This window comes from Rhipicephalus microplus, chromosome X, assembly GCF_043290135.1.
Source record: "Rhipicephalus microplus isolate Deutch F79 chromosome X, USDA_Rmic, whole genome shotgun sequence".
NCBI lineage: Eukaryota > Metazoa > Arthropoda > Arachnida > Ixodida > Ixodidae > Rhipicephalus > Rhipicephalus microplus.
In genome coordinates this window covers 457,219,166-457,242,926 of record NC_134710.1, presented here as the reverse complement: position 1 = coordinate 457,242,926, position 23,761 = coordinate 457,219,166, and the positions used below count along the sequence as shown (strand labels likewise).

The window sequence follows — 23,761 nt, the reverse complement described above, 5'->3', positions numbered from 1 at the left end:
GCGATTGGTCTGTAGGAAGAAAGTGCGTAAGGACACTTCGACGGCTTGAGCAATGCAATAATGCGACTGCATTTTCAATGAGTTGGGATTTCTCCTGACTCCCATGAGGTGTTATAATGAGAGAACTGGATACGTCGTGGTTCTGTATCAAAATGGTTGAGTGCAGCATACGTGATTCCGTCAGGTCCTGGTGCCGATGATCGGCGGGAGGCAGAAATCGCAGCGTCAAGCTCATGCATTGTAAAACGTACATCAAGGCGCTCGGCAGACGATGGAGGCGTAACGGTAGTAAGAGGCTCATTAGTGGCAAGACCATCAGTGGTGTCCACGATGAGGCTACGGTATTCACTGGCTATCTCAACTTCTGTCCGTCCCTGATGTAGAGCAACAGCTAGAAAGGGGTGACGTTGTTGGGGAGTTGTCTGCAAACTTCGTACCACCCGCCAGATCTTAGATAGAGGTTGCCTGGGGTCCATAGATCCACAGACATTTCTCCAACGTTGCCTGTCAATCTTGTCAAGATGCCCGAGAACGTGTCGTTGAGCTCGACGACAGGCGGAAAGATCTGAAGGCGACTTCATTCGTCTGTATCGGCGTTCGGCACGGTGACGGATTGCACGGAGGGCCCCGTACTGGGAGTCAACTGCTGATCTCTGCAACGGTAGGTTAACCTGTTTGGTTGTGTCACGCAGTGAAGAAGCAATGATGTTCTCTACCTCGAATGGATCAGTCGTGTGCTCACAGCCAAACTTGACAGATGCCTTGAACAGTGTCCAGTCGGTTTGACAGATGTAGCGTGTTTGCGTGCGGCGAAACCACCTGAACTGAACTTAGGTTGGAAGGTGGTCACTGCCGCGAGTGTCCAAATTTGTGCACCAACATACGGAAGACAGGAGGTTTCTGGAAACGAAACAGAGGTCGAGGCAGCTGCTGTAGGACGGGCCACGAAAAAATGTAGGTGATCCGTCGTTGAGTACGCTTAGTCCATAGTTGCATATAAAATTGGCCAAATCCCTTCCGCGATAATTCGTTGTAGTGCTACCTCAGAGAGGATGATGTGCATTAAAATGGCCGATCACAATGTGTGGCCTTTGTGCTGCTTGTAGAATGATCCCCAGGTGGAAGCAGTCCATCTGTGCGCTTGGGTGTATGTTGTGGTGATAGCGCCCAGGCGCGTCAAGTGTCCGCGTTATCTGGCGCTGTCGCCCGCAATTGTTAAGTGTCGTTTGTACGTGACGTCATTGGTCACATGAGTGTCTGCTATATATGTATGCTGGTTGCATGGAATAAAGGTTGGACGTTATCTCGCGCCCATCGGAAGCGGCTCAGTCCCTTTCTCAGCTCCTGCGGCCGGCCCGGACGCGCATGCCCTTTCGCTAGGGCGCAACACGCCATGGTGTCAGAAGTGGGATTCTTCTGATATTCGAGGGGCGTTGCACCTTTCTTCGTCAAGCGGCGCCATGTCAGAAGACAAAGAAGTCAAGCCAGTTCACAGCATGTTCGCGGTTCCAGCTCCGCCAGCGTTTGACTTCGACCGAACGTCCGAATGGCCTTCCTGGATCCAACTATTCGACGACTACCGCTTTGCCTCTGGCTTAAATGAGCGAAGTGAAGAAGCGCAAGTCCGGACTCTACTCTACACAATGGGCAGGCAAGCGAGAGAGATCTTTTCGACCTTCACACTATCTGAACAACAGCAGAAGCAGTATGAAACCGTCAGAAAAAAGTTCGACGATCACTTCGTGGCCGCACGGAACCTCGTTTACGAGAGCGCGTGTTTTCACCGACGCATACAACAACCAGGCGAGTCAGTCGACCAATTCGTCACCGCGTTGCACACACTGGCGAACCGGTGCGACTACAAAGAAAAGGAACGCATGATCCGCGACCGGTTTGTAGTCGGCCTCAGTGATGCCAAGCTCTCGGAGTCTCTGCAAATGGATGCAAATCTTACACTCGTCAGCGCTTTGGCAAAAGCTCGCTTGAAGGAGACCGTCCAACGACAGCAGCAACAGCTGCGAGAAACCAGCGACGAACCTTCGGCAGCGCTAGCCAGCAGCCTGGACGCGGTCAACAAACAACGGCAGCCCCGAAAGAATTCTTCAGGACAGCGTTCCGGCACCTCGTCAAGGACCAGTGCACCGGTCACACAAGGTCAACGCACCAGACCACAGTCCTACCGACCTCTCACATCCAGTTCGTGCCCCAACTGCGGTCAAGGAGAGCACCCGAGGACCTCCTGCCCGGCACGAGCTGCGAAATGCAACTACTGCGGTTGTTCCGGACATTTTGCAGTGGTGTGTCGGAAAAAGGCTGCAGGCGAGCGAAAGAAGGTACCGATTTCTTCTCCATGGAAAAAGGGGCATATTTCGTAGGCGCGGTAAATGGGGAGCACTCCAATTCTCGGTATGCTCAAGTTATCATTAACGGCACTCCGGTGTTCGCTAAACTTGACTCGGGTGCAGAAGTGTCCGTTGTACCCTCAACATTTCCGGGATTGGCTACCAAATTAGACAAGTGCGACATAACCTTAACAGGCCCTGCGAATGAGCCACTGCATGTTCTCGGAAAATTTCTTGCCACTATACAGTGGAGACAACGCATTGTCCGACAAACTGTGTACGTTGTCTCGCCTTTACGCTCGATACTTTTGGGTCTCCCAGCGCTCGAAGCCCTTGAGCTGATCAAGTTCGCTGACTCGGTCAGTAGCGCAACAGCCATCGAAGCTTCCTACCCTCAACTTTTCGGTAGTCTAGGAGCTATGAAAGGGGAATACAATATCAGACTGAAGTCGAACTCGGTACCCTTTGCTATTCCGGTTGCGCGTCGCATTGCCTTACCCCTGCGGGACCGAGTGAAGCAGGAGCTCGAGCGTATGGAGCGAGATGACGTAATCCGCAAAGTAGACGAACCAACAGAATGGTGCGCAGGTATTGTACCAGTACTCAAACCTTCTGGAGACGTTCGTATTTGCGTTGACTTGACGCAACTAAATAAAAGTGTACTTCGCGAGCGCTATGTTATGCCAACGGTTGAAGATAGCCTTGGTCTGTTAAGTGGGGCATCGGTTTTTTCGAAGCTGGACGCTAATTCTGGATTTTATGAGATCAAGTTGTCGCCGGAAAGCCAATTGTTAACTACCTTCATTACGCCATTTGGGCGATACTGTTTTCAGAGGCTACCGTTTGGAATAACATCAGCACTTGAGTTTTTTCAAATGAAAATGTCGCAGACTCTGCAAGGAATCCCAGGCGTGGTAAACATGATGGATGATGTGCTCATTTATGGCTGCAACAAAGCTCAACATGATGAGCGTCTGCGTCTTACTTTAGACCGTCTCATGAGTGCTGGTGTTACGCTAAACAAAGAAAAGTGTTGTTTTGGAGTAACCGAGATAAAGTTTCTTGGTTGTGTTCTAAGTCGAGATGGAATCAGGCCTGACCCTGAAAAGGTCCGGGCCATCAAAGAACTGCCGACGCCAAATAACGTGTCTGACGTTCGACGGCTGCTCGGTATGACTAATCATCTGGCAAGATTCATACCAGATTTGGCTTCAAAAACGGCGCCGTTACGTCACTTGCTTTTGAAGAGTTCTGAATGGACGTGGGGACCAGCCCAAGAGCAAGCGCTGTCATACGTTAAAGACGTTATCGGTTCGGCGCGCGTCATGGCTAACTATGATGCAAAGTACCCTACGATTCTTTCCGCCGATGCGTCGTCATTCGGTTTGGGGGCGGTACTGATGCAAGTTCAACCAAACAACGAAAAACGACCCGTTGCCTTTGCATCACGATCGTTGACGCCTGCCGAAACCAGATATTCCCAGATTGAAAAAGAAGCACTAGCAATGACGTGGGCGGCAGAACGATTCGAAGGGTACATCAAAGGTCTTGAAATTGTGTGTGAAACCGACCACAAACCTGTTGTAACCTTGCTGAGAAAATCTCCTTTAGATGTTTTACCACCTCGCATTCAGCGTTTTCGCATGAGGCTCATGCGGTTCAGCTATGAAGTTGTGCATGTCCCGGGCAAGAGCTTAGTTACTGCAGATGTGTTGTCGAGGGCCCCGATTCGGGGAAAAGAAACTGATAATGCACTGTCTATTAGTGACGTCAGCACGCACGTTTCAGGATGTTTGTCAAACGCGGTCGAGGCCAGCCTCTTCGAAAGAGTGAAAGCAGAACAAGCCGCTGACGAAGTTTGTCAAGCACTCGTAAAATTAAGCCGGAAAGGGTGGCCAAAATTTTCATCTCTTTCGATGGTCTTGCGTCCATATTGGCAGGAAACAGCCACGCTTACAGTTGCTGAAGGCGTGCTACTTAAAGGTATGAGGTTGGTCATTCCTCGAAAATTGCGTGCAGAGGTCTTGATACGCTTGCACGAGAGTCACCTGGGAATCGAAAAATGCAGAGCTCGAGCCAAAGAGTCGGTATGGTGGCCAGGGTTGAGTTATCAGCTGAAAGCTTTGGTTACCGATTGCCGCGTATGCGCCGAGCACAGACACCAAAAGCCAGAACCAATGATCCCGACAACCACTACACAGCGTCCTTGGCAAAAACTAGGAGCTGATCTCTGCCATGTTCAAGAAAAATGGTATTTGGTAGACGTAGATTATTTTTCTAGGTACCCAGAGATTGCTTTGTTATCATCTACAACGAGTGCCACTGTCATTACGAACCTTAAAAGTTTCTTTGCAAGACATGGCATACCAGAAGTTGTTATGTCTGATAACGGAGCGCAATTTGTGTCGCAGGAATACAAGTTGTTCGCTCGCAACTACGGGTTTCGCGCTGTGACGTCTAGCCCAAGGTACCCCCAGGCAAATGGTGAAGTAGAGAGGATGGTCCAGACAATCAAAGGTCTCATTAGAAAAGCGAAGGACCCATATCTTTCTCTCCTAGCGTACAGGGACACTCCGGGGCCACTTGGGAAAAGCCCTGCAGAACTTCTCATGGGCAGGCGGCTACGCACAACGGTGCCTGTCCATCCCACAAGCCTTCTGCCTCAGACGGTGAACCTGAGAGAGTTCAGAAGCCACGATACGACCGCCCGACAGCGGCAGCGTAGGAACTTCAACCTTCGTCATAGGGCTACTTCGTTGCGAGCACTCGAACCGGGCGCGGAAGTCTGGGTGACGGACTGCAAAGCAAAAGCGCGAGTCTTGCGACTTGCTGAGCGGCCGAGGTCGTATATGGTTAGAACTTCCACTGGTGTAGTTCTAGAAAGAAACAGGAAATCCTTGGTGCGCTTTGTTTCACAGCCAAAAGAAGGTGAGGATGAGGCAGATAGCGATGATTTTCCTCAGGCAGATGATAGTCGGGTAGAAACGGAACAGAATTCTAATCGCGTTACAGACAGCATGGCGCCTGACGATCTATCTAGCCCTTCCTTGCCGGGAACTGACCTTCCTGAATACCAAACGCGATGTGGTCGTCTTGTTCGACGGCCGGAACGCTACGGGTTCAGTAATTGACTGTATTGTTCTTGCGCATTTTTTGTTTTCTGCAAAGTGTTCTTTCGCTGGCAGTGCTGCGAAGTTTGTTGCAACTGTCAGCGTATTGTTAAAGAAGGGGAGATGTGGTGATAGCGCCCAGGCGCGTCAAGTGTCCACGTTATCTGGCGCTGTCGCCCACAATTGTAAAGTGTCATTTGTACGTGACGTCATTGGACACATGAGTGTCTGCTATATATGTATGCTGGTTGCATGGAATAAAGGTTGGACGTTATCTCGCGCCCATCGGAAGCGGCTCAGTCCCTTTCTCAGCTCCTGCGGCCGGCCCGGACGCGCATGCCCTTTCGCTAGGGCGCAACACGACATATGTATCCTCCTATTAGTGAGAATGTCCACTTTTTATGTGTAATAGTCAGGCTCACGTAATCATTGCTGGTATGCGACGCAACTTCATGTCTCAAGAACGTCAAATCGCGGCGTATACAAACGAGAACTTTGCTGGTACGTTGATTACTGCGGGACCAAATCTGTATATATCCAGATAAACGAAAAGATGAAACCATATTCGGTTCACATATAACGATAACAGGAAATCGATAATTAAAAACCCATTGTCTGAAGTCTGACAGACGGCCGCGTAGGCCACGAGAATTCCATTGCATAACAAGCGACTGGCGCATGCGTTCTTCGAATATCAGTGTCATGTTCTCTTACTGAAGAACCAGTAGAAGAGGCTCCAAAACCTCAAGTAGCTGCAGAGCCACCTTAGCAGCGGGAGTGTTTAGGCTGCTGAGAATCTTACGCATCGAACCCATCAAATGTTTAAGCATAGCCTTGACATCGGCGTTGTCCATCTTCTTGTTTTCTTCATTGGGGGTAGGGGTACTATGCGATGATGGCGCTATCGTAGCTCTTGACGGTAGGGAAGGTCACTGAGTCTCCGACGTGGGGAGAGCCAATGACTGGTTACATTCTACTTGCGTGGACTGTATTAGCATTTGAGCATCTGTATCCTCCTTTCTGGCCGACAAAAGTAGGCTAGTCGGTGGTTAGGGCACGGTTTTGTGTGTCGAATTCGATAAGCTATGAGCACTGCTGCTCATATGAGCACTGCTGCGATAAGCTGCTGCTCTATGCTGCTGCTGCTCTAGAGCACTGCTGCTCTATGAGCACTGCTGCGATAAGCTATGAGCACTGCTGCACGATGTTTTTCGGCTCCGTACAGCCCTTGTAGCTTCTCTGTGAGCGGAGTGGTCTCGAACCATATTCTTCAGGATACTAATTTCATTCTTCATTTTGGGACATTCCTTTGAGGTTGCGTCATGGGCGCCTGAGCAGTTTGGGCATTTGGCCACAGCATTGCAGTTATCACCATCATGAAGGCCACCGCAATGCTTGCAGGTTACTGCACCCTTGCAAACTGCACTAACGTGCCCAAATTTTATGCATTTATGACATTGCAGAGGTTTTGGTACGTAAGGACGTACCGAGTGCCTCACGTACCCAACTTTTACATGTGTGGGTAACGTCTTCAACTGAAACACTACTTTAACACATCGCGTGCGTTCAAAGCGGTGGAAACCAAGCACGGGAGCCGACGATGACAGCAGTTTCTCGAGACTCGAGTCTGTTATCTTTTCATCCACATCGTATATAACTCCTGTTGTCGTTTCTTCGTCATACGCGGAGAATGCGCGCGCCCGAATGTTTCCTAATCGAACAATCGCTTTCAGCGTGTCCAATAAGGCCTTCGTAGTGACCTCCACGAACAGTATGTTCTTTCGGGTATTTATGCGTATTTCTACGACTTTCCCTGGAGCGATGAGCTCAAAGTACTCTGACAGGCTCTGCCTATTTATAGAGTTCAAGTTGTCTGTCTTCGATGTCGGCACATACGAAATGGTGTACAACCGCATGCTACTCGCCTTTGTCTGTGCTTGCCAGCCAGTCGGCGATGTCCGGCTGATTTTCTTTTTCAGGCGTTGGCTTGGTACGACCACGTAGTCGCTGTCCGAAGCCATATCTTCAATGGAGGAGTCATCAGAATTCTCAACGTGTACCACGCTTGGGCCGGGGTGAGAACTTGTGTCAGACGCACTATGATGTGGTCGGCGTGGTTCCGGTTGCTGGAGAGAGTTTTGATCCCCTATTCTAAAAGGGAACGCCCCTCCGAGGTGTGTCGATTATTGAAAAGTCTAGGCAAAAGAATGAGAAAACTCACAGAGCTCGAAGCAGAGGCTGTTCTCTGTGACAACTTCTTCCTCCCTTGAGACAGAAAAAGCCTCTTGGGTTCCTTTAGTGTCGAAAGTAAATAAATTGTGCCCCTGGCTTGAAGATAAAAGCAAAATTAGTGTCTAAAGTAAATAAACTGTGCCCCCGGCTTGAAGATAAAAGCAAAATATTCGCTATCGACAACATTTGCCTGATTTCGTTAAAATTCGATTTAGAAAACGTAATTGAGAGATTATTGCATGCTCTTAAAACAAATGTTGTTAGTATTAATATATAATTAGGTCCCTGTCAGATTTATTTCATAACAGGAAGGTCTATCTGATGTGCTACCGCAGATTTGGAGAGCTAATTCAGCTAGCACGGTAACAGAAACAGTACGCAGCATCAGGTACGTTAGATATCTCTAAAGCTTACGATAGTGTTAAATAACCAATTTTTTAAAGAATGAGAGAGATTGGCTTGCCTGACGATTTCATTGCGTGGACGACTGATTTCTTGTTGAACAGGGAGTCTAACTGCGTACAGTGTGGAATGTCAACAGAGAAATTCAGAGAGACACAAGGTGTTCTCCACGTGGTGAATTTGTCCCCGCTACTATTTATTATGTTGCTTGGCTTCATTCTTCATGATCAATGAGTAAACACGTATGTTTACGCGCATGATATGGCCTTCTTTGCTTCTGCAGATGACATTCAATCACTTTAACCTTTTTGAATTGATACATATTTACCATGGAAGTTTGACTAGACAGTATATGTTTAATTATACTGTACAGAGGAATGCAGTTCCGGTGCCTTCCCCACAAGACAATATAGATGCATCACTCTTATTCCACCAAGCAAACATTCCCTAAGTGCGAACAGCTAAGTACTTTAGAATAATGTAGGACGGAAAGCTCTAGTGGCATATGCATATTGACTATACTGCCTACTGAGAAGGGTTACTCAAAAGAGTTACCAATAGTCGTTGGAAGATGAGAACAGACGCAATGAGCGTTGGGGCATGCCGACAGATACAATGATATTTACCGTATGAACATGTACCTCATGCTAGAATTTGAGTGAGCCTTATTTTCTGGCGTACCAGCATGGAAGTTACATCTGTAAGCTCTATTTGAGCGCCAAGCACTCCGCTGGTGCCTGAGGCTACCAAAGGTTTTAGCAAACTCGGTTCTATATAAAAAACTCCGAATTCCTCATCTGCAGTTTGATTAAATAATGACTGTTTACACATTCTTAGGAGTGTACGAATCACCAATAAGACGAATTTAATATATAAGTAACAGCGACAAAGCTCTGTTTTTTATTGTAACACGGCCTCACTTTCATACCTCTGATGTAATCTTTACCTAGCCGCTATTGGATTCATTACAGGTAAGGATTAACGATAATTTGACTATGAGTGACAGGTTGAGTGAATTGGTCACATCAGATGACGTTATATTCCCTAACAATGAGAAGTTAAAATTTTGTAATATACTGAATGTCAATTTTCAGGACCACTTCAATCAGATTGTTACGACGATTGTTATACCAACTTATGCTTCTCAGTGTGAAGAAACGGCCGAGGTGGGAATTTTTCCACACAACTTGACTGGTCGTTTTCTGCTAATGTTCCTGATTGAAAAGATTATTCCCAAATATTTTTGCCCAATTCGTTGCTGTATAACTTCTGTGGATCCATAATAATAATAATAATAATAATAATAATAATAATAATAATAATAATAATAATAATAATAATAATAATAATAATAATAATAATAATAATAATAATAATAATAATAATAATAATAATAATAATAATAATAATATAATAATAATAATAATAATAATAATAAAAGGCTGTTGTTGGTATTGTCATCAATAATATTACCATCAATATATACAATAAATTATAATAACAATAGTAAGTATTTTCGGGGTTTAACGTCCCAAAACCACCTTATAGGCTATAGTTACAGATTCATTGTCACTGTGTTCAGTACTAGCTGCTGCAACGATTCGCATAGTCTAATATTATTGCGAATACTGGTTCCTAATCATCTGCGAAACTTGCAATTTATGCGCATACCTGGACAAAGTGGAATCGTACTGATTGAAGTTTCAAACTCTCTGGCAAAAGCTTTTCTGGCATGTCCAATTCTCTCTCTCGTTCCAGTTACGGCTGGAAGTATGGCTTATCGGTGCTTACTCTAAGTCTCGATTTATCACCGAGCTTCCTGCACTTCCAGTTTCCTTGAAACAAAAATGGTGTGTAGAAAGACGGGCAGAAGGTGTAGTGAATACAGTGCGCTGTAGAATTCCAGATCCTAACTTTTACATGCATAGACCGGGCCTGGCGATCTCCCCCTTTTTTTTTCTTCTAATGCAACGAACACGCAACTATTGAACACTTTTTGTTGAGCTGCCGCCATGTTTGCTCACACAGAAAACGAAGTACCAAATTATACTGTGGCAACGTGGTCTACCAGTTACATCGGCCGTTCTGTTGTCAATTGGGGCCTGTGCACTGGGTAACACGGACAAGAATATTTTGAAAGCCATTGGAAAGTTTACAAGCGGCTGAATTAGATTTGGTAGTTGTATCAACAGCTAATCATTCTTTATTCTGTCTTGCTAGTCAAAAGATCTTTGGTCATTGGGAGGTTACCCAAGTTTGGCAAGCTAAAATAACAATATGTTATATATATTCTTTCATTAAAATTTATCTCGAGCCTGTTATGGCTCTTACAAAAAAGTATTCATACATCCAATATGCATGTTGTACCCGACTCTTTGCCAATCCCCCTGCGCGGGTAGGTGCCAAAATTCCAAGGATCATAATCATCATCGAAATTGATGCACACGCTGCAGCAGCAACCCAAGCCGTGGCGCTATGATTTATTTTGAATGAACCACTTTTTCAAAGCAACGGGAGGCTCGGTTTTCTTCTAGTGGTGCCGAAACGCATTGGAACAGTGAACTGCATCAATAGCCGCAAGGTAATGACTTTCTCGCTACGGATTACACGTACTGACATACAGCTTCTAAACTCGTTAGCGCAACAAGTAAGCTATTAAACTGAAGCGTAAACACCAGAAAGCTTCATTAACACGCATTATCAATGAGGTGGAAGCAACGCTCACTGAAGACAGCATTACGGAAGCGGAGCGTTGTATTTTCAACGGGCACCTCAACCAGCTTCACACCAACGTGAGGGCCACTGACTGACATAGTCCCTCTTCTGCCAACCACAGAGCAGAGGCAAAGTTTGATCGTGTTTGGGAATATAACGATCGAGCCCTGCGTGCGTGAGTGAAAGTCATGTATAGATTACGTCAATTTCGAGAATCTCATCAATCATGCATTACCAGCAAAAGCAACCAAACCCGTGCAAAGCACGCCCCAGCCCACCGTCCAAGTTCCCAAACGGACGAAATGAACTTCGATGGTCAACCGTCACTGTGGGCAGCATTTTATGAGCAGTTTAAGGCAACTCATCCGCAACAACAGTGCTTTAATACGTAGACTAACAACAACGTAGACTAATTCGCCTATTAACGTTCGGTTCTGGCCGGCAACGCAGCATTGGCTATCATGTGACTTCGGACAACTGCAAGCCGCTATTGTAAACCCATGGACATTCTTAAGGAGCGCCTTGCCAAACTCGACGTAATCATTCAGGTTTACATGCACTGACTCCTTGAAATGCGACGCGTCCAGACCTTCAACAATCCCCGAAGACTTCGATGCCTTCAAGAAACCGTTCAATCTCAGACCCGTACACTGAAGACTGTCAGAATATCGGAAGACAAGTGTCAAGTACTCCGCAATGTTCTACCCCATCCTGCTGAAACCGCTTCCTCAAAACATCGTCCTCGACTTCAACAAGACCATTTTACGCCAGCATACAGGGCACCCAGGCCCGCAAGGAAAACGCACACAGAAACGAAAGGCGATCATTCACTCATTACTGCATTTTATTCAAACATAATTGGACACTCGAAAGTAAACAGCCTTGCATGTTTCAGTAAGAGAGGACGTGTCGAAGAGCCTGGTTAAAGGCTTTCGCACTAGAGTCGCATCTTCGCGACATCGATCAACCATGGTGTGTTTGATCTCATCCGTAAAACCAGCTTCACGATATTTTATCTGCCAGGCAAACACCCACAACGCAGAGCAGTGCTACGACCAATTCCTCACGAGTAAAAGAAAAAAAGACGACGGCTTAGTGTTGGGCTATGTCTCCGCTGTACATTGAAGTAATAAATGGCTAAAAAGTTGCAGGAGGAACATTATATGTTCAGAGTGCAAGCGACGCGAATCCGCAACAATGTGCTATCCCTAATTGCATTCGATTACTAGTCTTTAGACGCCAATAACACCAATGCAGCTCGGACGATGAGAGAGAGAGAGAGATAGAGAAATAAACTTTTATTTAGAAACGGGGTTTTCAGCGAGGTCCGGTATCACCTTAAGATGGTAAGTTTCCCTAGTCCAGGAACCCTCTGGCTTTGACTGCCCCCTTTGCCCTGGTGACAAGGTGTCGCTGGTCGTTCAAGTCCTGCAGGACGACTTTGGCATCACACGTTTCCATTAGGTGGTCGTCGTTTTTTGAGAGTGGTTGGTGCATAGGTTTGAATCTTGCGCTAAGTGCAGCTCCGTTGCTGTGAAACTAGAAGAAAAGTTGCCACATTCCCTGCATCTACAGTTACAAATGATCACTTTACCATACCGCTGAGAGCTTCAATGTCTGAAGAGGCAATGACGTACGTTTTTCTCGGCATGAATAGAACCTTCTTAGGGACATGCACGCTACATTTGGTCGTTATTTATTATGACCTCCTTATTGTTACGACAGTTGCGATACTTAAGCAGTGCACAGGGACAAGGCACAAAAGAAGGGACACTACTGCTTCCCTTTGAGCAGCGCACGTAGATAAACTGCATGCGCTGCTTCATAGGTGAACATGAATTATTACCAACTCTTGCGACTTTCAACGTTAGTAAAGATACGTCGCATCTGCAGTGAGTTTCGTCCAGTTGTTTTCGCCTTGAAATGTAGCGAAGAAGTGCTGGTGGGAGGAACACTCACTTGCTCGATGACATGGTGGGACATCTTTCGAGTGCCACAGGTGCCAATATCCGCATGTTTGCGAAGCATTCTATCAATATCAGGGTAAATATTGGGAGCAATTTTTTATTAGGAGTGTTTATATTGTGTTCAACCTCGCTCATTTACTTGAACGCTGTTTGCAGCCGTGTTTGCTTTAGTTCCCATCTTTTTGATCACTTCATTTGGAGCGTGACCGTGGCACATAAGACATTGGATAAAGACAAGACAAAGTGTTATACTAACTTACAACTTTTTTGTTACTTAAGTTTCTGTTCAGCTTTGAGCTTTCTTAAAAATTTAAAGCCCCCTTCCCTCACCCTGCAGCAAAAAGTTCACTAGTAGCACCAACGCGACCTTTCAAAGTTAAGCATATACTCAAAGGGCTGCCACACAACACCGATATTTTCTAAACACTTCATGTGGGCGGTGGTATCTAGTTCAAAACGCAGTCTAGACGAATAGCGGTAAATGCTTTACGTGGGGTTCCACCCTCAAACAATGTAACGCTAGAGGAGAGACCTTTAAGAGGGGATTTCATCTGTTTTTAGCCACTTTATTCCATACAACTACTGCCTCTAAATTCCAAAGAACAATCCTATCTCCTCTCCATGCCTTTCGGCATTTCTGTTCCCCTCAACGTTTTCCATGACGCCAATATCTTGTCTGCTCTTGATCCAGGATAACTCTTTGTAAGCTTGGAGGTACACGTCTTTGCCACCCTGTGTCCTCGCATGGTGATGTCCTTTCTGCCAGGAGGAGAGCCGAACTGATGAAGGAGTGAAATAATTAAAAGGTAAGGGTGTTTTTTATATTAAGAAACAGATGTCACTCTGTATGGTGCGAAATCTTTTCCCAAATTTTCGGCAACGTGTTCGTTGTAGAACCTTGCACAACCGACACATATCCTCTAAGCCGACCTCGAGGTGGTATATATATATATATATATATATATATATATATATATATATATATATATATATATATATATATATATATATATATATATATATATATATATATATATACCACCTCGAGGTCGGCTGGAGGGAGGGCCGCTGTGATAGCTCAGTGGTTAGAGCATCGAACGCGTAATTCGAAGGTCGTAGGTTCGTTTCCTGCTCACAGTTGGTAATTTTTTCATCCACTTTTCTTTCTTCTTTCTTCTTATTTACATTCCATTGGTTCTAATAACATCCCCTGTACATTCCTTGGCATTACTGTCTGTTATATCTCATTAATATTGTGTTAAAACACGGAAAAACGAGCCCTTAGGTATACACTTCTTTCCCTTATTTCATTGAACGAGGGTCTCGTACTGGCAGACTTGGTGTGTTTAGGTTGTATAAGAGGGACAATTAATCAGCTGCCCGCTCATAATAAGTTCACGTGCTACGTGACGCCAAACATGCGCATAAGAGTGTTTTCACACTCGTTGTTTGGCTTATAGATGGCGCTGACTGTCGCTCCTACTTCTAAATTCACAGATAAACCTAAAAAAGTGGATGGAGGGAGGGCCGCTGTGATAGCTCAGTGGTTAGAGCATCGAACGCGTAATTCGAAGGCCGTAGGTTCGTTTCCTGCTCACAGTTGGTAATTTTTTCATCCACTTTTCTTTCTTCTTTCTTCTTATTTACATTCCATTGGTTCTAATAACATCCCCTGTACATTCCTTGGCATTACTGTCTGTTATATCTCATTAATATTGAGTTAAAACACGGAAAAACGAGCCCTTAGGTATACACTTCTTTCCCTTATTATATATATATATATATATATATATATATATATATATATATATGTGTGTGTGTGGGTGTGTGCGTGTGTGTGTGTGTGTGTGTAATTGACGTAGCGGAATATTTCATTTGGATGCACGTTAAAGAACCACCGGTGGTCAAAATTTCCAGAGCCGTCCACTAGGGTGTCTTTCATAAGCATATTGTGGTTTTGGGACGTTAAACCTCACATATCAATCAATCAACAAAATATTTCAGAGATACGTTTACGAAAAGACGAAAAAAGTACGCCGGAATACAGATACTGAAATACTTTATTCTATGTCCGTGACAGTAATTCAACGTACCTCCATTTGTTATATGCAGTATAATATTTAAAATTCGCATCGCATCGAAACGTGCAACTAAATTTATTCAGTATTTTATCACAGTCCTCTGAGTTCCATTAAGGCATAACGATGGAGGCTTACACTGCACATAATTGTCAATAACGGTATATTTACAGATATAAATTGCAATAAAACTTTTGCTGTATGAGAGCAAGAGTCATACACATTGTACACTGAAATTGGGATACTTGGTGGTAACAGCATCACCTATGCTAGAAGTAGCATAGTTCAAGCGAAGCGCTGGAACCAGAAACAAACCTACTGAGAGAAGTTATGCTTTTATTCACAGCGGACATTATGTGTCTGTGACTAGAAAAAAAAGAAAAGAAGGCTCTTGACTTCCTTGCGATCGCTCTAAAGGCGGCGCCTACCACAATGGCCTTCTACTTAGTAGACTAGTGGTTCGGACTAGTTGGTTTCTAGTCTTGCTAAAGTGGCCTAGCGCGAAGCAGGAGGGGAAGACAAACAATAATGATGAGCGCTTACTTTCTGTTCAAGGTTCAGTGTTTTCTATAAACTTAGAAAAAGCAGAAAGAAGAACGAAGAACACAAGGAATGCGAAAAGAAACTCAAAAAGTCCTCCTTTCAAGCGCCTTGTGGCCACGATGGCATCTTCCAAAAATGCTTTAGAGAAATACGTATTCTTGATCACACACGGTGACACATGCCAAATTCTTTGGGTGGTTTATGGCCTTCGCGATAAGCTCCGGTTTTTCAAATGTTCACCGGAAGAAACAGTGAAAAAACAGTAGAGAAAAAAATCACTGCTCACTCAAATGACATGTGGGAACACAGTTTAAAAATAACGCTGCTGGTTATTTTGTGCAGTTTACAATGCTTCTCACAATAAAAATATCACTGCTGGAATTTATTGTGGCAGTATAACAGTTTTGGCAAGCATAAACAGGCAATCATTTGAACACATTACAGTTCTCCCTTAACGTGCACAGTGATATGCGGGTAGCAAACCCACTAGCTCACTTTCAAAAAAGTAGGAGTCAGTTGCGTCCTCAGCAGAAATGTAAAAATGGCGGTGCGTAGCGTATCACGCCAAGGACTGCCAAGATCACAGCTAAAAAATTTTTCCCATCGTAAACACGTGTCAGCTCATTTCCGAAAAAGCATTACAACAAGCCAGTGTTCTGAATAGTATTGCGATATGGGCGATGCAACGTAAACGTATTTGACTACTGAGATACAAATACTTTTTTTAAAAAGTACCTTGATCCAGCAAGAGATTCTCAAAAGTACCTCTGAAACATTATTGCGGCACTGTTGTATCGTGAAATGGCGCAGCGATGATATATATATATATATATATATATAATTATTGTGAGCGCTGACTATGTACTTCATCTTCATCTGTATGACCAAACCATTGTAGTGATTATCATCGTATGTCACGCGGGCTGGGCGCCTCTTTGGCTCGTGCATTTGCATTGAAAATATATCCTGGTTACTGCCGTACCAGACGTGGTCTCATAAGTGGTTGAGCGCGCTTTGGTTCTCAAGTTCTCCTGCTGTACCCGTCACCTCTGGAGCTCCGGTTTGGTCACCGGTTGTGCCCTCAAGCAACAGCGATGGCAGAACCCAACTCGTCCGCAGCTGCACCGCTCCTTCTCAGCCACTCGGTGAAAGGTACCGTGAGTACTTCTCACCGAGCCCTTCCGGTATTTTCCGAGCCTCGCGGCGAAGACGTCGAAGAATGGCTGGACAGTTATGATTGAACCAGCATTTGTAATTATTAGGACGAGGCACACAAACTGCGCTACGTTGCCTCTTACCTCCATGACGTCGGTTGAACCCGGTATTACAACCAAGAGAGCCACTTCTCGAATTGATTGGTCTTCACGGGGCATCTTCGTCAGCTATTTGGCACGTCTTCAGGATGCTCTGCGGTAGCGAAACAGGAGCTCGCAACCCGCATCCAGGGGGACGACGAATCATATGCGTCCTACATTGAAGATGTTCTGGCTCTCTGTCGCCGAGCACAAAATGACATGACGGAGGCCGATCACATCCGACAACTACTGAAAGGCATCAACTCTGTGGCTTTCAATGCTCTCGTTATCCAGAATCCAACTACCGTCCGGGACGTCATCACCACATGCCAACTTGTGGATGCGCTACATTCCATGCACCTTCCACACGCCTCCTGCGACGCTGACTTTACTCGAGAGCTTGAATGTCGAGACATTATCCGCACACTAGTCAAAGAGGAACTCCACGGTCTTATAACAGGCAACCCAACCATTGCGTCTGTCCTCACACCTCCTCCCAACCTGCGTGAGATAATCAACGACGAAATGGCATCAATGACAAGCGCTACACATGCCCCACCTCCTGTTCGCTTTCCAGCGCCTTCCTACGCAGAAGTTGCATCACGGGCCACTGCACCAGTTCCAACCGTACCTGCAGACGTTGAATGCCACCATTTGGCTGCGATGGCAATGCAAGTGCTAAGGCCACCCGCTATTCTACATGGCGTCATCCGCACTCCATCTGCAATTACTGTGGCATAAAGGGTCACATATCTCGTTTCTGCTGCCGCTGTCAGCGGGATGAACGACGTGGTTATCCCGCTCACGAAGAAGACTTTTACCCAAGACCAGATGAATATGATCCCACACCGTATCTGTCCACCTCTCGTCGCTCGCCCTCCCCTCCACGGTCTCAAGCTGGGCCTCATCCTTCTCGTTCGTCTTGCCGCCATTCTCCATCACTGTTTCGGCGTACATCATCACCCCTGCGTCCCGCGCCTATCTCCCTGGATTCGGATAACTAAAAGGTGAAGTTTTTGGAGGAGAAACTGCTTGTTGTCCAAACGTTACAACTCCGCCGTCTCTTCCAGCTAATTTTCTGCCTGTTTGTGTTGAATATTTTATTGTCGCCCTTATAGACACTGGAGCCGCCATTTAGATAATTGATCGTGAGTTGTGTGTTCGCCTGCGTAACTGGCAAACTTCTTATACCAGTCCCTTGTTATGTGGCGCTAATGACATTCTGATTTTCCTCATCGTATTGTGTACTGCTCGTGTTCTCGTTGACGAATTCCGTCATCTCATACAATCGGCTGTGCGGCCTTCGTGTGCTCATCAGATAATCTTAGGCTGGGTCTTCTTGTCAGTTGCGTCTGCTGTAATTTTGTGTGGTCGGCCCCTCATTCATATTACGGACACGGAGCTCTTTTCTGCCACTGAACTTCGACGCGCAAACTTGTCACAGCTGCGCATTTCCTCCTGCCTTTCGGACAAGAACGTTTCTTACGATCAAATCACGAGACATTTTTGATGGTGACGCTGTGGTTGTTCCTTGCCAGCGCTGTATTTTTCGAGAGATCACCCTCGCATCTTGTTTAATGTGGTTCTCACGTGGTTATGAAGGCATCACCGCCTGCAACACGACGACAGAACAGTTACTTCTGCCAGAGGGGACCACTGTTGCCAGCATTACCGAAGAAGCGCTGGCTTTTGTCGTCACTGGTTCATCTGCTTCGTCATTCTCAAAATGTATGCCAGCGGAAGATTCATATCCCTTTCTCAAGGCCACTTTGTGTAAACACCTCAACCCAACGCAAACTGAAGCCTTGCCAGCGTTATTAATGAAGCACAAAACTTGTTCTGACGTTTGTTCTGAAGGTCTGGGTCAAACAACAGTGGCCGCTCATCGTATCGCAATCGACAGATCCCGTGTCATTTGCCGCCGCCCTTACTGTGTGTCGGTTTCTGAACGCAAGCTTATAGAAGAACAAGTTAACGACATGCTCGTGCACAACGTCATCAGGCCTTCAACAAGCGCAAGGTCTTCTCCTGTCGTAATAGTAGAAAAATGGGTGGTTCGGTACGGTTTTGCATTGATTACAGATCACTCAACAAAATTACTTGTAAGGACGTCTACCCAATGCCTCGCATTGACGGTGCTCTTGATACTTTACAAGGTGCCGACTACTTTTCAAGTCTCCACTTGCGCTCTGGTCATTAGCAGATTCCGATGCACGAGTCTGATAAAGAGAACACCCCGTTTGCTACACCAGATGAGCTCTTTGAATTCAATGTGATGCCTTTTGGCCTATGCAATTCGCAGCCACATTCGAATGAATTATAGACACGATACTGTGGGGATTGAAATGAAAGACCTGCCTCTGCTACCTGGAAGACATTGTCATCTTTTCTTCCAGCTTCTCACAGCACCTGGAACAGCTAGACGAACTCCTCACGTGTTTAGCTAAGGCCAGTCTCCAGCTCAAAACTAAGAAGTGTCGGTTTGCCAGTCACAGCATCAAGGTGTGAGATCACGTCATCAGTAAACGTGGCGTTGAGCCCGATCCCGACAAGGTTGCCGCGGTACTGCACTTTCCTACACCAACCACACCCAAATATCTCAGCAGCTTCCTTGGCTTGGCGTCGTGTTTCCGCCGCTTTGTACGTGATTTTGCTACTATTCAGGCTCTTCTGCACAAACTTCTGACCCCAGGTGCATCCTTTCTCTGGTCTGATGACTGCACAGCCGCTTTTCACACCCTCAAGCGATGCCTCACATCACGGCAAGTGCTTCGCTATTTCGACCCTGCAGCACCTACTCTGCTACACACTGACGCAAGTGGACTTGGCATCGGTGCTGTCCTTCTACAGCGGAACCACGCTTCCGAAGAACAAGTCCTAGCCTACGCGAGCCGTACTCTTTCACCTGCTGAGCGAAATTACAGCATCACTCAGCAAGAATGTCTTGTCATTGTGTGGTCCGTTTTAAAGTTTCCTTATTTATACGGCCGGCATTTCACAATAGTGACTGACCATCATGCTCTGTTTTCGTTATCGTCTCGCAAAAATTTGTCGGAACGCCTTGGCCATTGGATACTACGATTGCAAGAGTATGACTCCAGCGTCACATATAGGTCGGATCGGCAGCACCAAGATGCTGATGCTTTGTCACGCAGCCCACTCTAGCAAAGTGCCGCAGTGTCACCTTCCATCTGTTTGTCATTGCCCACCAAAGTGGCCAAGCAGACAGCTGCTGGTTTGACTGAGTTCGTTGCCGCGGCGGACGTTCTTTCATCCACAGGTCTCGCCTTGCTCCAGCATGCAGATACCTACTGCCGCACAATCACCGATCAGCTCACTTGCTTATCGCTTGCTACAAACAGCCGCCTAAGACGACAACTTGCCCGTTTCAAGCTTCAAGATGAAACAATATGTCGGCAAACTTACCATCCTCTCGGTAACCAATGGGTTCTCGTAATTTATCGCTCTCTTCGTCTGGAAGTTTTACAAGCGTTTCATGACGATACGACAGCTGGCCACTTAGCGTCCCACAAGACTTACTTACGACCACCTCAAGACTCGCTACTTTTGGCCTGGCCTCTCCACTTCTGTCGCCAAATACGTCGCTTCCTGTGCGTCATGCCAGCACCGAAAACGTACCAGGTCTCTTCCTTCGGGACCCTTGCAACCACTGCCACGCCCGTCCACTCTCTTTCAATTTAGGCGCAAAGACTTATACGGACCACTTCCGCTTATGCCAGCCGGTCACCACTGGAAATTCACTGCCGTGGACCGCCTTACTCGCTACGTGGAGACGGACTTTTCCGTCTGGTGCTACCTCTGAAGTCGCCTATATTTTTTGTTTCGCGCCATTATTTTATGACATGGCGCACCGCGTGTGCTTCCTAGTGACCATGGCAAGACATTTCTTTCACATGTCCTTGCTGAAGTCCTCCAGGCCTCTAACACCTTCTACAAGACCACATCAGCGTATCACCCAAAAACCAATGGTCTGACTTAGCGTTTTCATCGAACATTCTGTGACATGATCTCTCTGTTCATTCAACTGGATCACAAAAACAGGGACACTATGCTTCTTTTCGTCACGTTCACATATAATACTGCCATACAGCGTGCGACGAATTTCAGCCCCTTTTTTTCTCATGTATGGCCGCGTACCGAGTTTTGTTCTAGACACCATCTTTTTGTCCACATTTTCCGTTCCACCTTTATCTCTCCCGGAAGAGTTCACCGATCGCGTCGCCCGCTGCCGTGAAATTGCCCGCGCCAACACTGCTACCATTCAGTACAAATGAAAAATAGACATTGATGCAAAGCGTCGAGTTGTTCTGTTCCACCCAGGCGACGAAGTCCTTTCGTGAACACCTGTTCGTGCACCTGGGCTGTGCGAAAAATTCCTTCACCGATATCTCGGTCTATACGCCGTCCTGGAACAAACATCTGAAGTAAACAATAGCATTGCTCCTGTTAACGCGGCTCCTGATTGCCATCGCCGCCACACCAAGTTCGCCAACGTCTCTCGACTGAAACACTATATTCGGCGTCCCAACCATTTCTAATTTGCTGCCTTCTTTTGCGAACGGGGGCAAATAGTGTGAGCGATGACCATGTACTTCATCTTCATCTGTGTGGCCAAACTATTCTGAATTGAAAATATAACCTTATATATATATATATATATATATATATATATATATATATGTGTGTGTGTGTATATATATACATACATGCATATATATATATATATATATATATATATATATATATAATGAGAGCGTGCGGTGAGCTGCCAGATAACAGTCTTGTGCCTTTCTTTAAGAGCCACTGTGACTAAAGACAGCATGTTTCTTGCTCTGGTTCAGGTGAACTCTTGGCTGTCGGTGGTCTTGTTTTGCTCGAGACATTACTGGTGGAGGTGCTGCGTACGTGTACTTCAGCCGTATCAGCCATCTAGGAGACAGCTACCTCTCTTAGAGTATAAGGCAGACGCTGCCTGCAAGGATTACCCTCTGAACGTGGTCCCTTGGCATCAACACCCAGACAGATGACAACCCCGATGACCAGTCAGGTGGCTGAAACAGCAATGCCCATGGTGCTCTTCTCACGCATGTTTTTGATGCACCACAGACACCTAACGGTTCCATGGACACATCTTCAAGGATGTTGGAGACTGGCTCTACCCCTATCATCGGGTTGCCAGTATCAACTAATAGGACGATGTTCGCAAGCTGCTCTGAGTTTACATCTAATTGAAAGACTCTGAGATGTGATACGAGAACCACAACCACTGCTTTACGACACAGCAAGAGTTTAGCCGAGAGCTCCACAATGCCTATCGCGACATCGAGAGAAAGGTGAGGGCGGAAGAAGACAGAACTTGCAGAAACCTGTCGCCGAACGAACGAGTTTCCATGTTTGTCGAAGACATGCTTTGGCTCTTTAGGCGCGCGGATTCTACCATACTGGAGGAAGAGATAATACGTCATGTGGTGCGTGGAATAAAAAAACAGCTGTTCGCTGGACTCGTGCACAATCTACCGACGACAGTCACTAAGTCTACCAGTGAGGCAACTAGGATAGAGCATACCCAGCAGCAGCAGCGGTCATCACAATACGAACTCCACATCCCGACCATCGCATGCCCTATCGGCTCTGCAAGCGCGAGACAGGCCCTCGCATACTTCATTCGAAGTATCGTGTGGAACGAATTGCGACAGCTTCATGCAGTGTAATTCCATCCACCTGTGCCATCCCTCGCGGCTGTAATCAGACACGTAGTCCATCAGGCAATCACACCCCTAGCGTCAATCGCACCACAGATACCCGAGGTCCCAGTCCTGACATATCTGGCTGCATCGCAATCCCCTGCACAACCGGCTGCAGGTCCCGCTATGCAACCTATGAACCAGGCTATGCACCCATTCCAGGAGACTGCTTCGAGTACGCCTCTGAACTTAATGTTTCCGAGCACACCCTCATATCTGCCGTAAGCCTCAAGACGAGGTCCTTGCAAGGCAAGGACTTGGCGCACCTCGGCTAACCGTCCACTCTGCTGTCACTGCGACAAAGCGGGTCACGTGTACCGGAACAGTCAGTACAGCCAACTAGGTATGATGCCTGATGCTTGATGCACACTGATGCTCAATGCCCATGGAACTCTGAGCGCCCCGCGAAATCGAAGCCTATCTCAAGGGCTGGTAGACTCCTTATACTATTCAGAACTACCAATCGAGATAACCATGACCTCACTGGTGTGCGTGGCCTAGATTGATCTTGTCATCTTCCGCTCCTTGCAGGAGCCGGTGACCAAGTCCCCACAGGGGAAACTAGAAACGGTGACTTCTGGGGGTTAAGTCGTGGTCCGGAGAACTGTTATGGCCCTCCTTCAACACAGGAACCCGAAGGTGACCATTAGAGTTTTTCAGTGTTCTCCGACGGCAGAAAGATTGTTGCGGCCGAATTTGCCGTCTTCGTTGACAATCATGCTGTCAACACTCTCGTTGACACTGGAGCTGGCTGTTAGGTAATGAGCTCCACACTGGCATGTGAACGGAGGAATGTTACCACGCCCTAACAAAGACCCCAATTGTGCATGGCACGTGGCCGTCTGCTGATGCCTACTGGTATGTGCACAGCACGCATTCCAATTCGTACGTCGACAATTACGGGGTCTTTCCTCGTATTGCGCGTGTGCTCTCGGCCAATCACCCGGGAATGAATTTTCTTCTTGAATATGGCGCAGTCACCGACCTCCGTGAATTACTTGTGTCATTTGAGGACCATTTCTGTGATCCAATGAACAATAGGTAATTCCCGAAGACAGCACTCAATGTTACCGAAGAATATTTGACTCTCCCACCTTGAGAACACCTCTTTGTCAAAGTGGAGTTGGGATCGGACGGATCTGACGCCATATATACAGAAGCCAATTTACCTTTACTCATTTCCTGACAAATCTGCGTTGCTCGTGGAATCGTTCGGCCTAGCAATAGACTTTCTCACCTGCTGGTTACGAACTTCAGTGACGTTTATCGTCACCTTACGAAACACTCTGCCACTGTATATTTTGAAGAACTG

At 46.4% G+C, this 23,761-nt stretch overlaps 2 protein-coding genes across 6 annotated transcripts in view; one reads left to right on the top strand and one right to left on the bottom strand.

The window, feature by feature from the left end:
• LOC119160848 (sodium-coupled monocarboxylate transporter 1) overlaps positions 1-23,761 on the bottom strand; it is a 407,992-nt gene that overhangs the window by 25,705 nt on the left and 358,526 nt on the right. The gene's annotated exons all lie outside the window — the stretch shown is intronic.
• On the top strand, positions 1,231-22,724 carry LOC142777076 (uncharacterized). The gene is made up of 3 exons (XM_075881374.1): positions 1,231-2,125; positions 2,198-2,371; positions 22,568-22,724. Exons 1-3 carry the CDS (start codon positions 1,461-1,463, stop codon positions 22,722-22,724), a joined length of 996 nt encoding a protein of 331 aa, XP_075737489.1. The 5' UTR covers positions 1,231-1,460.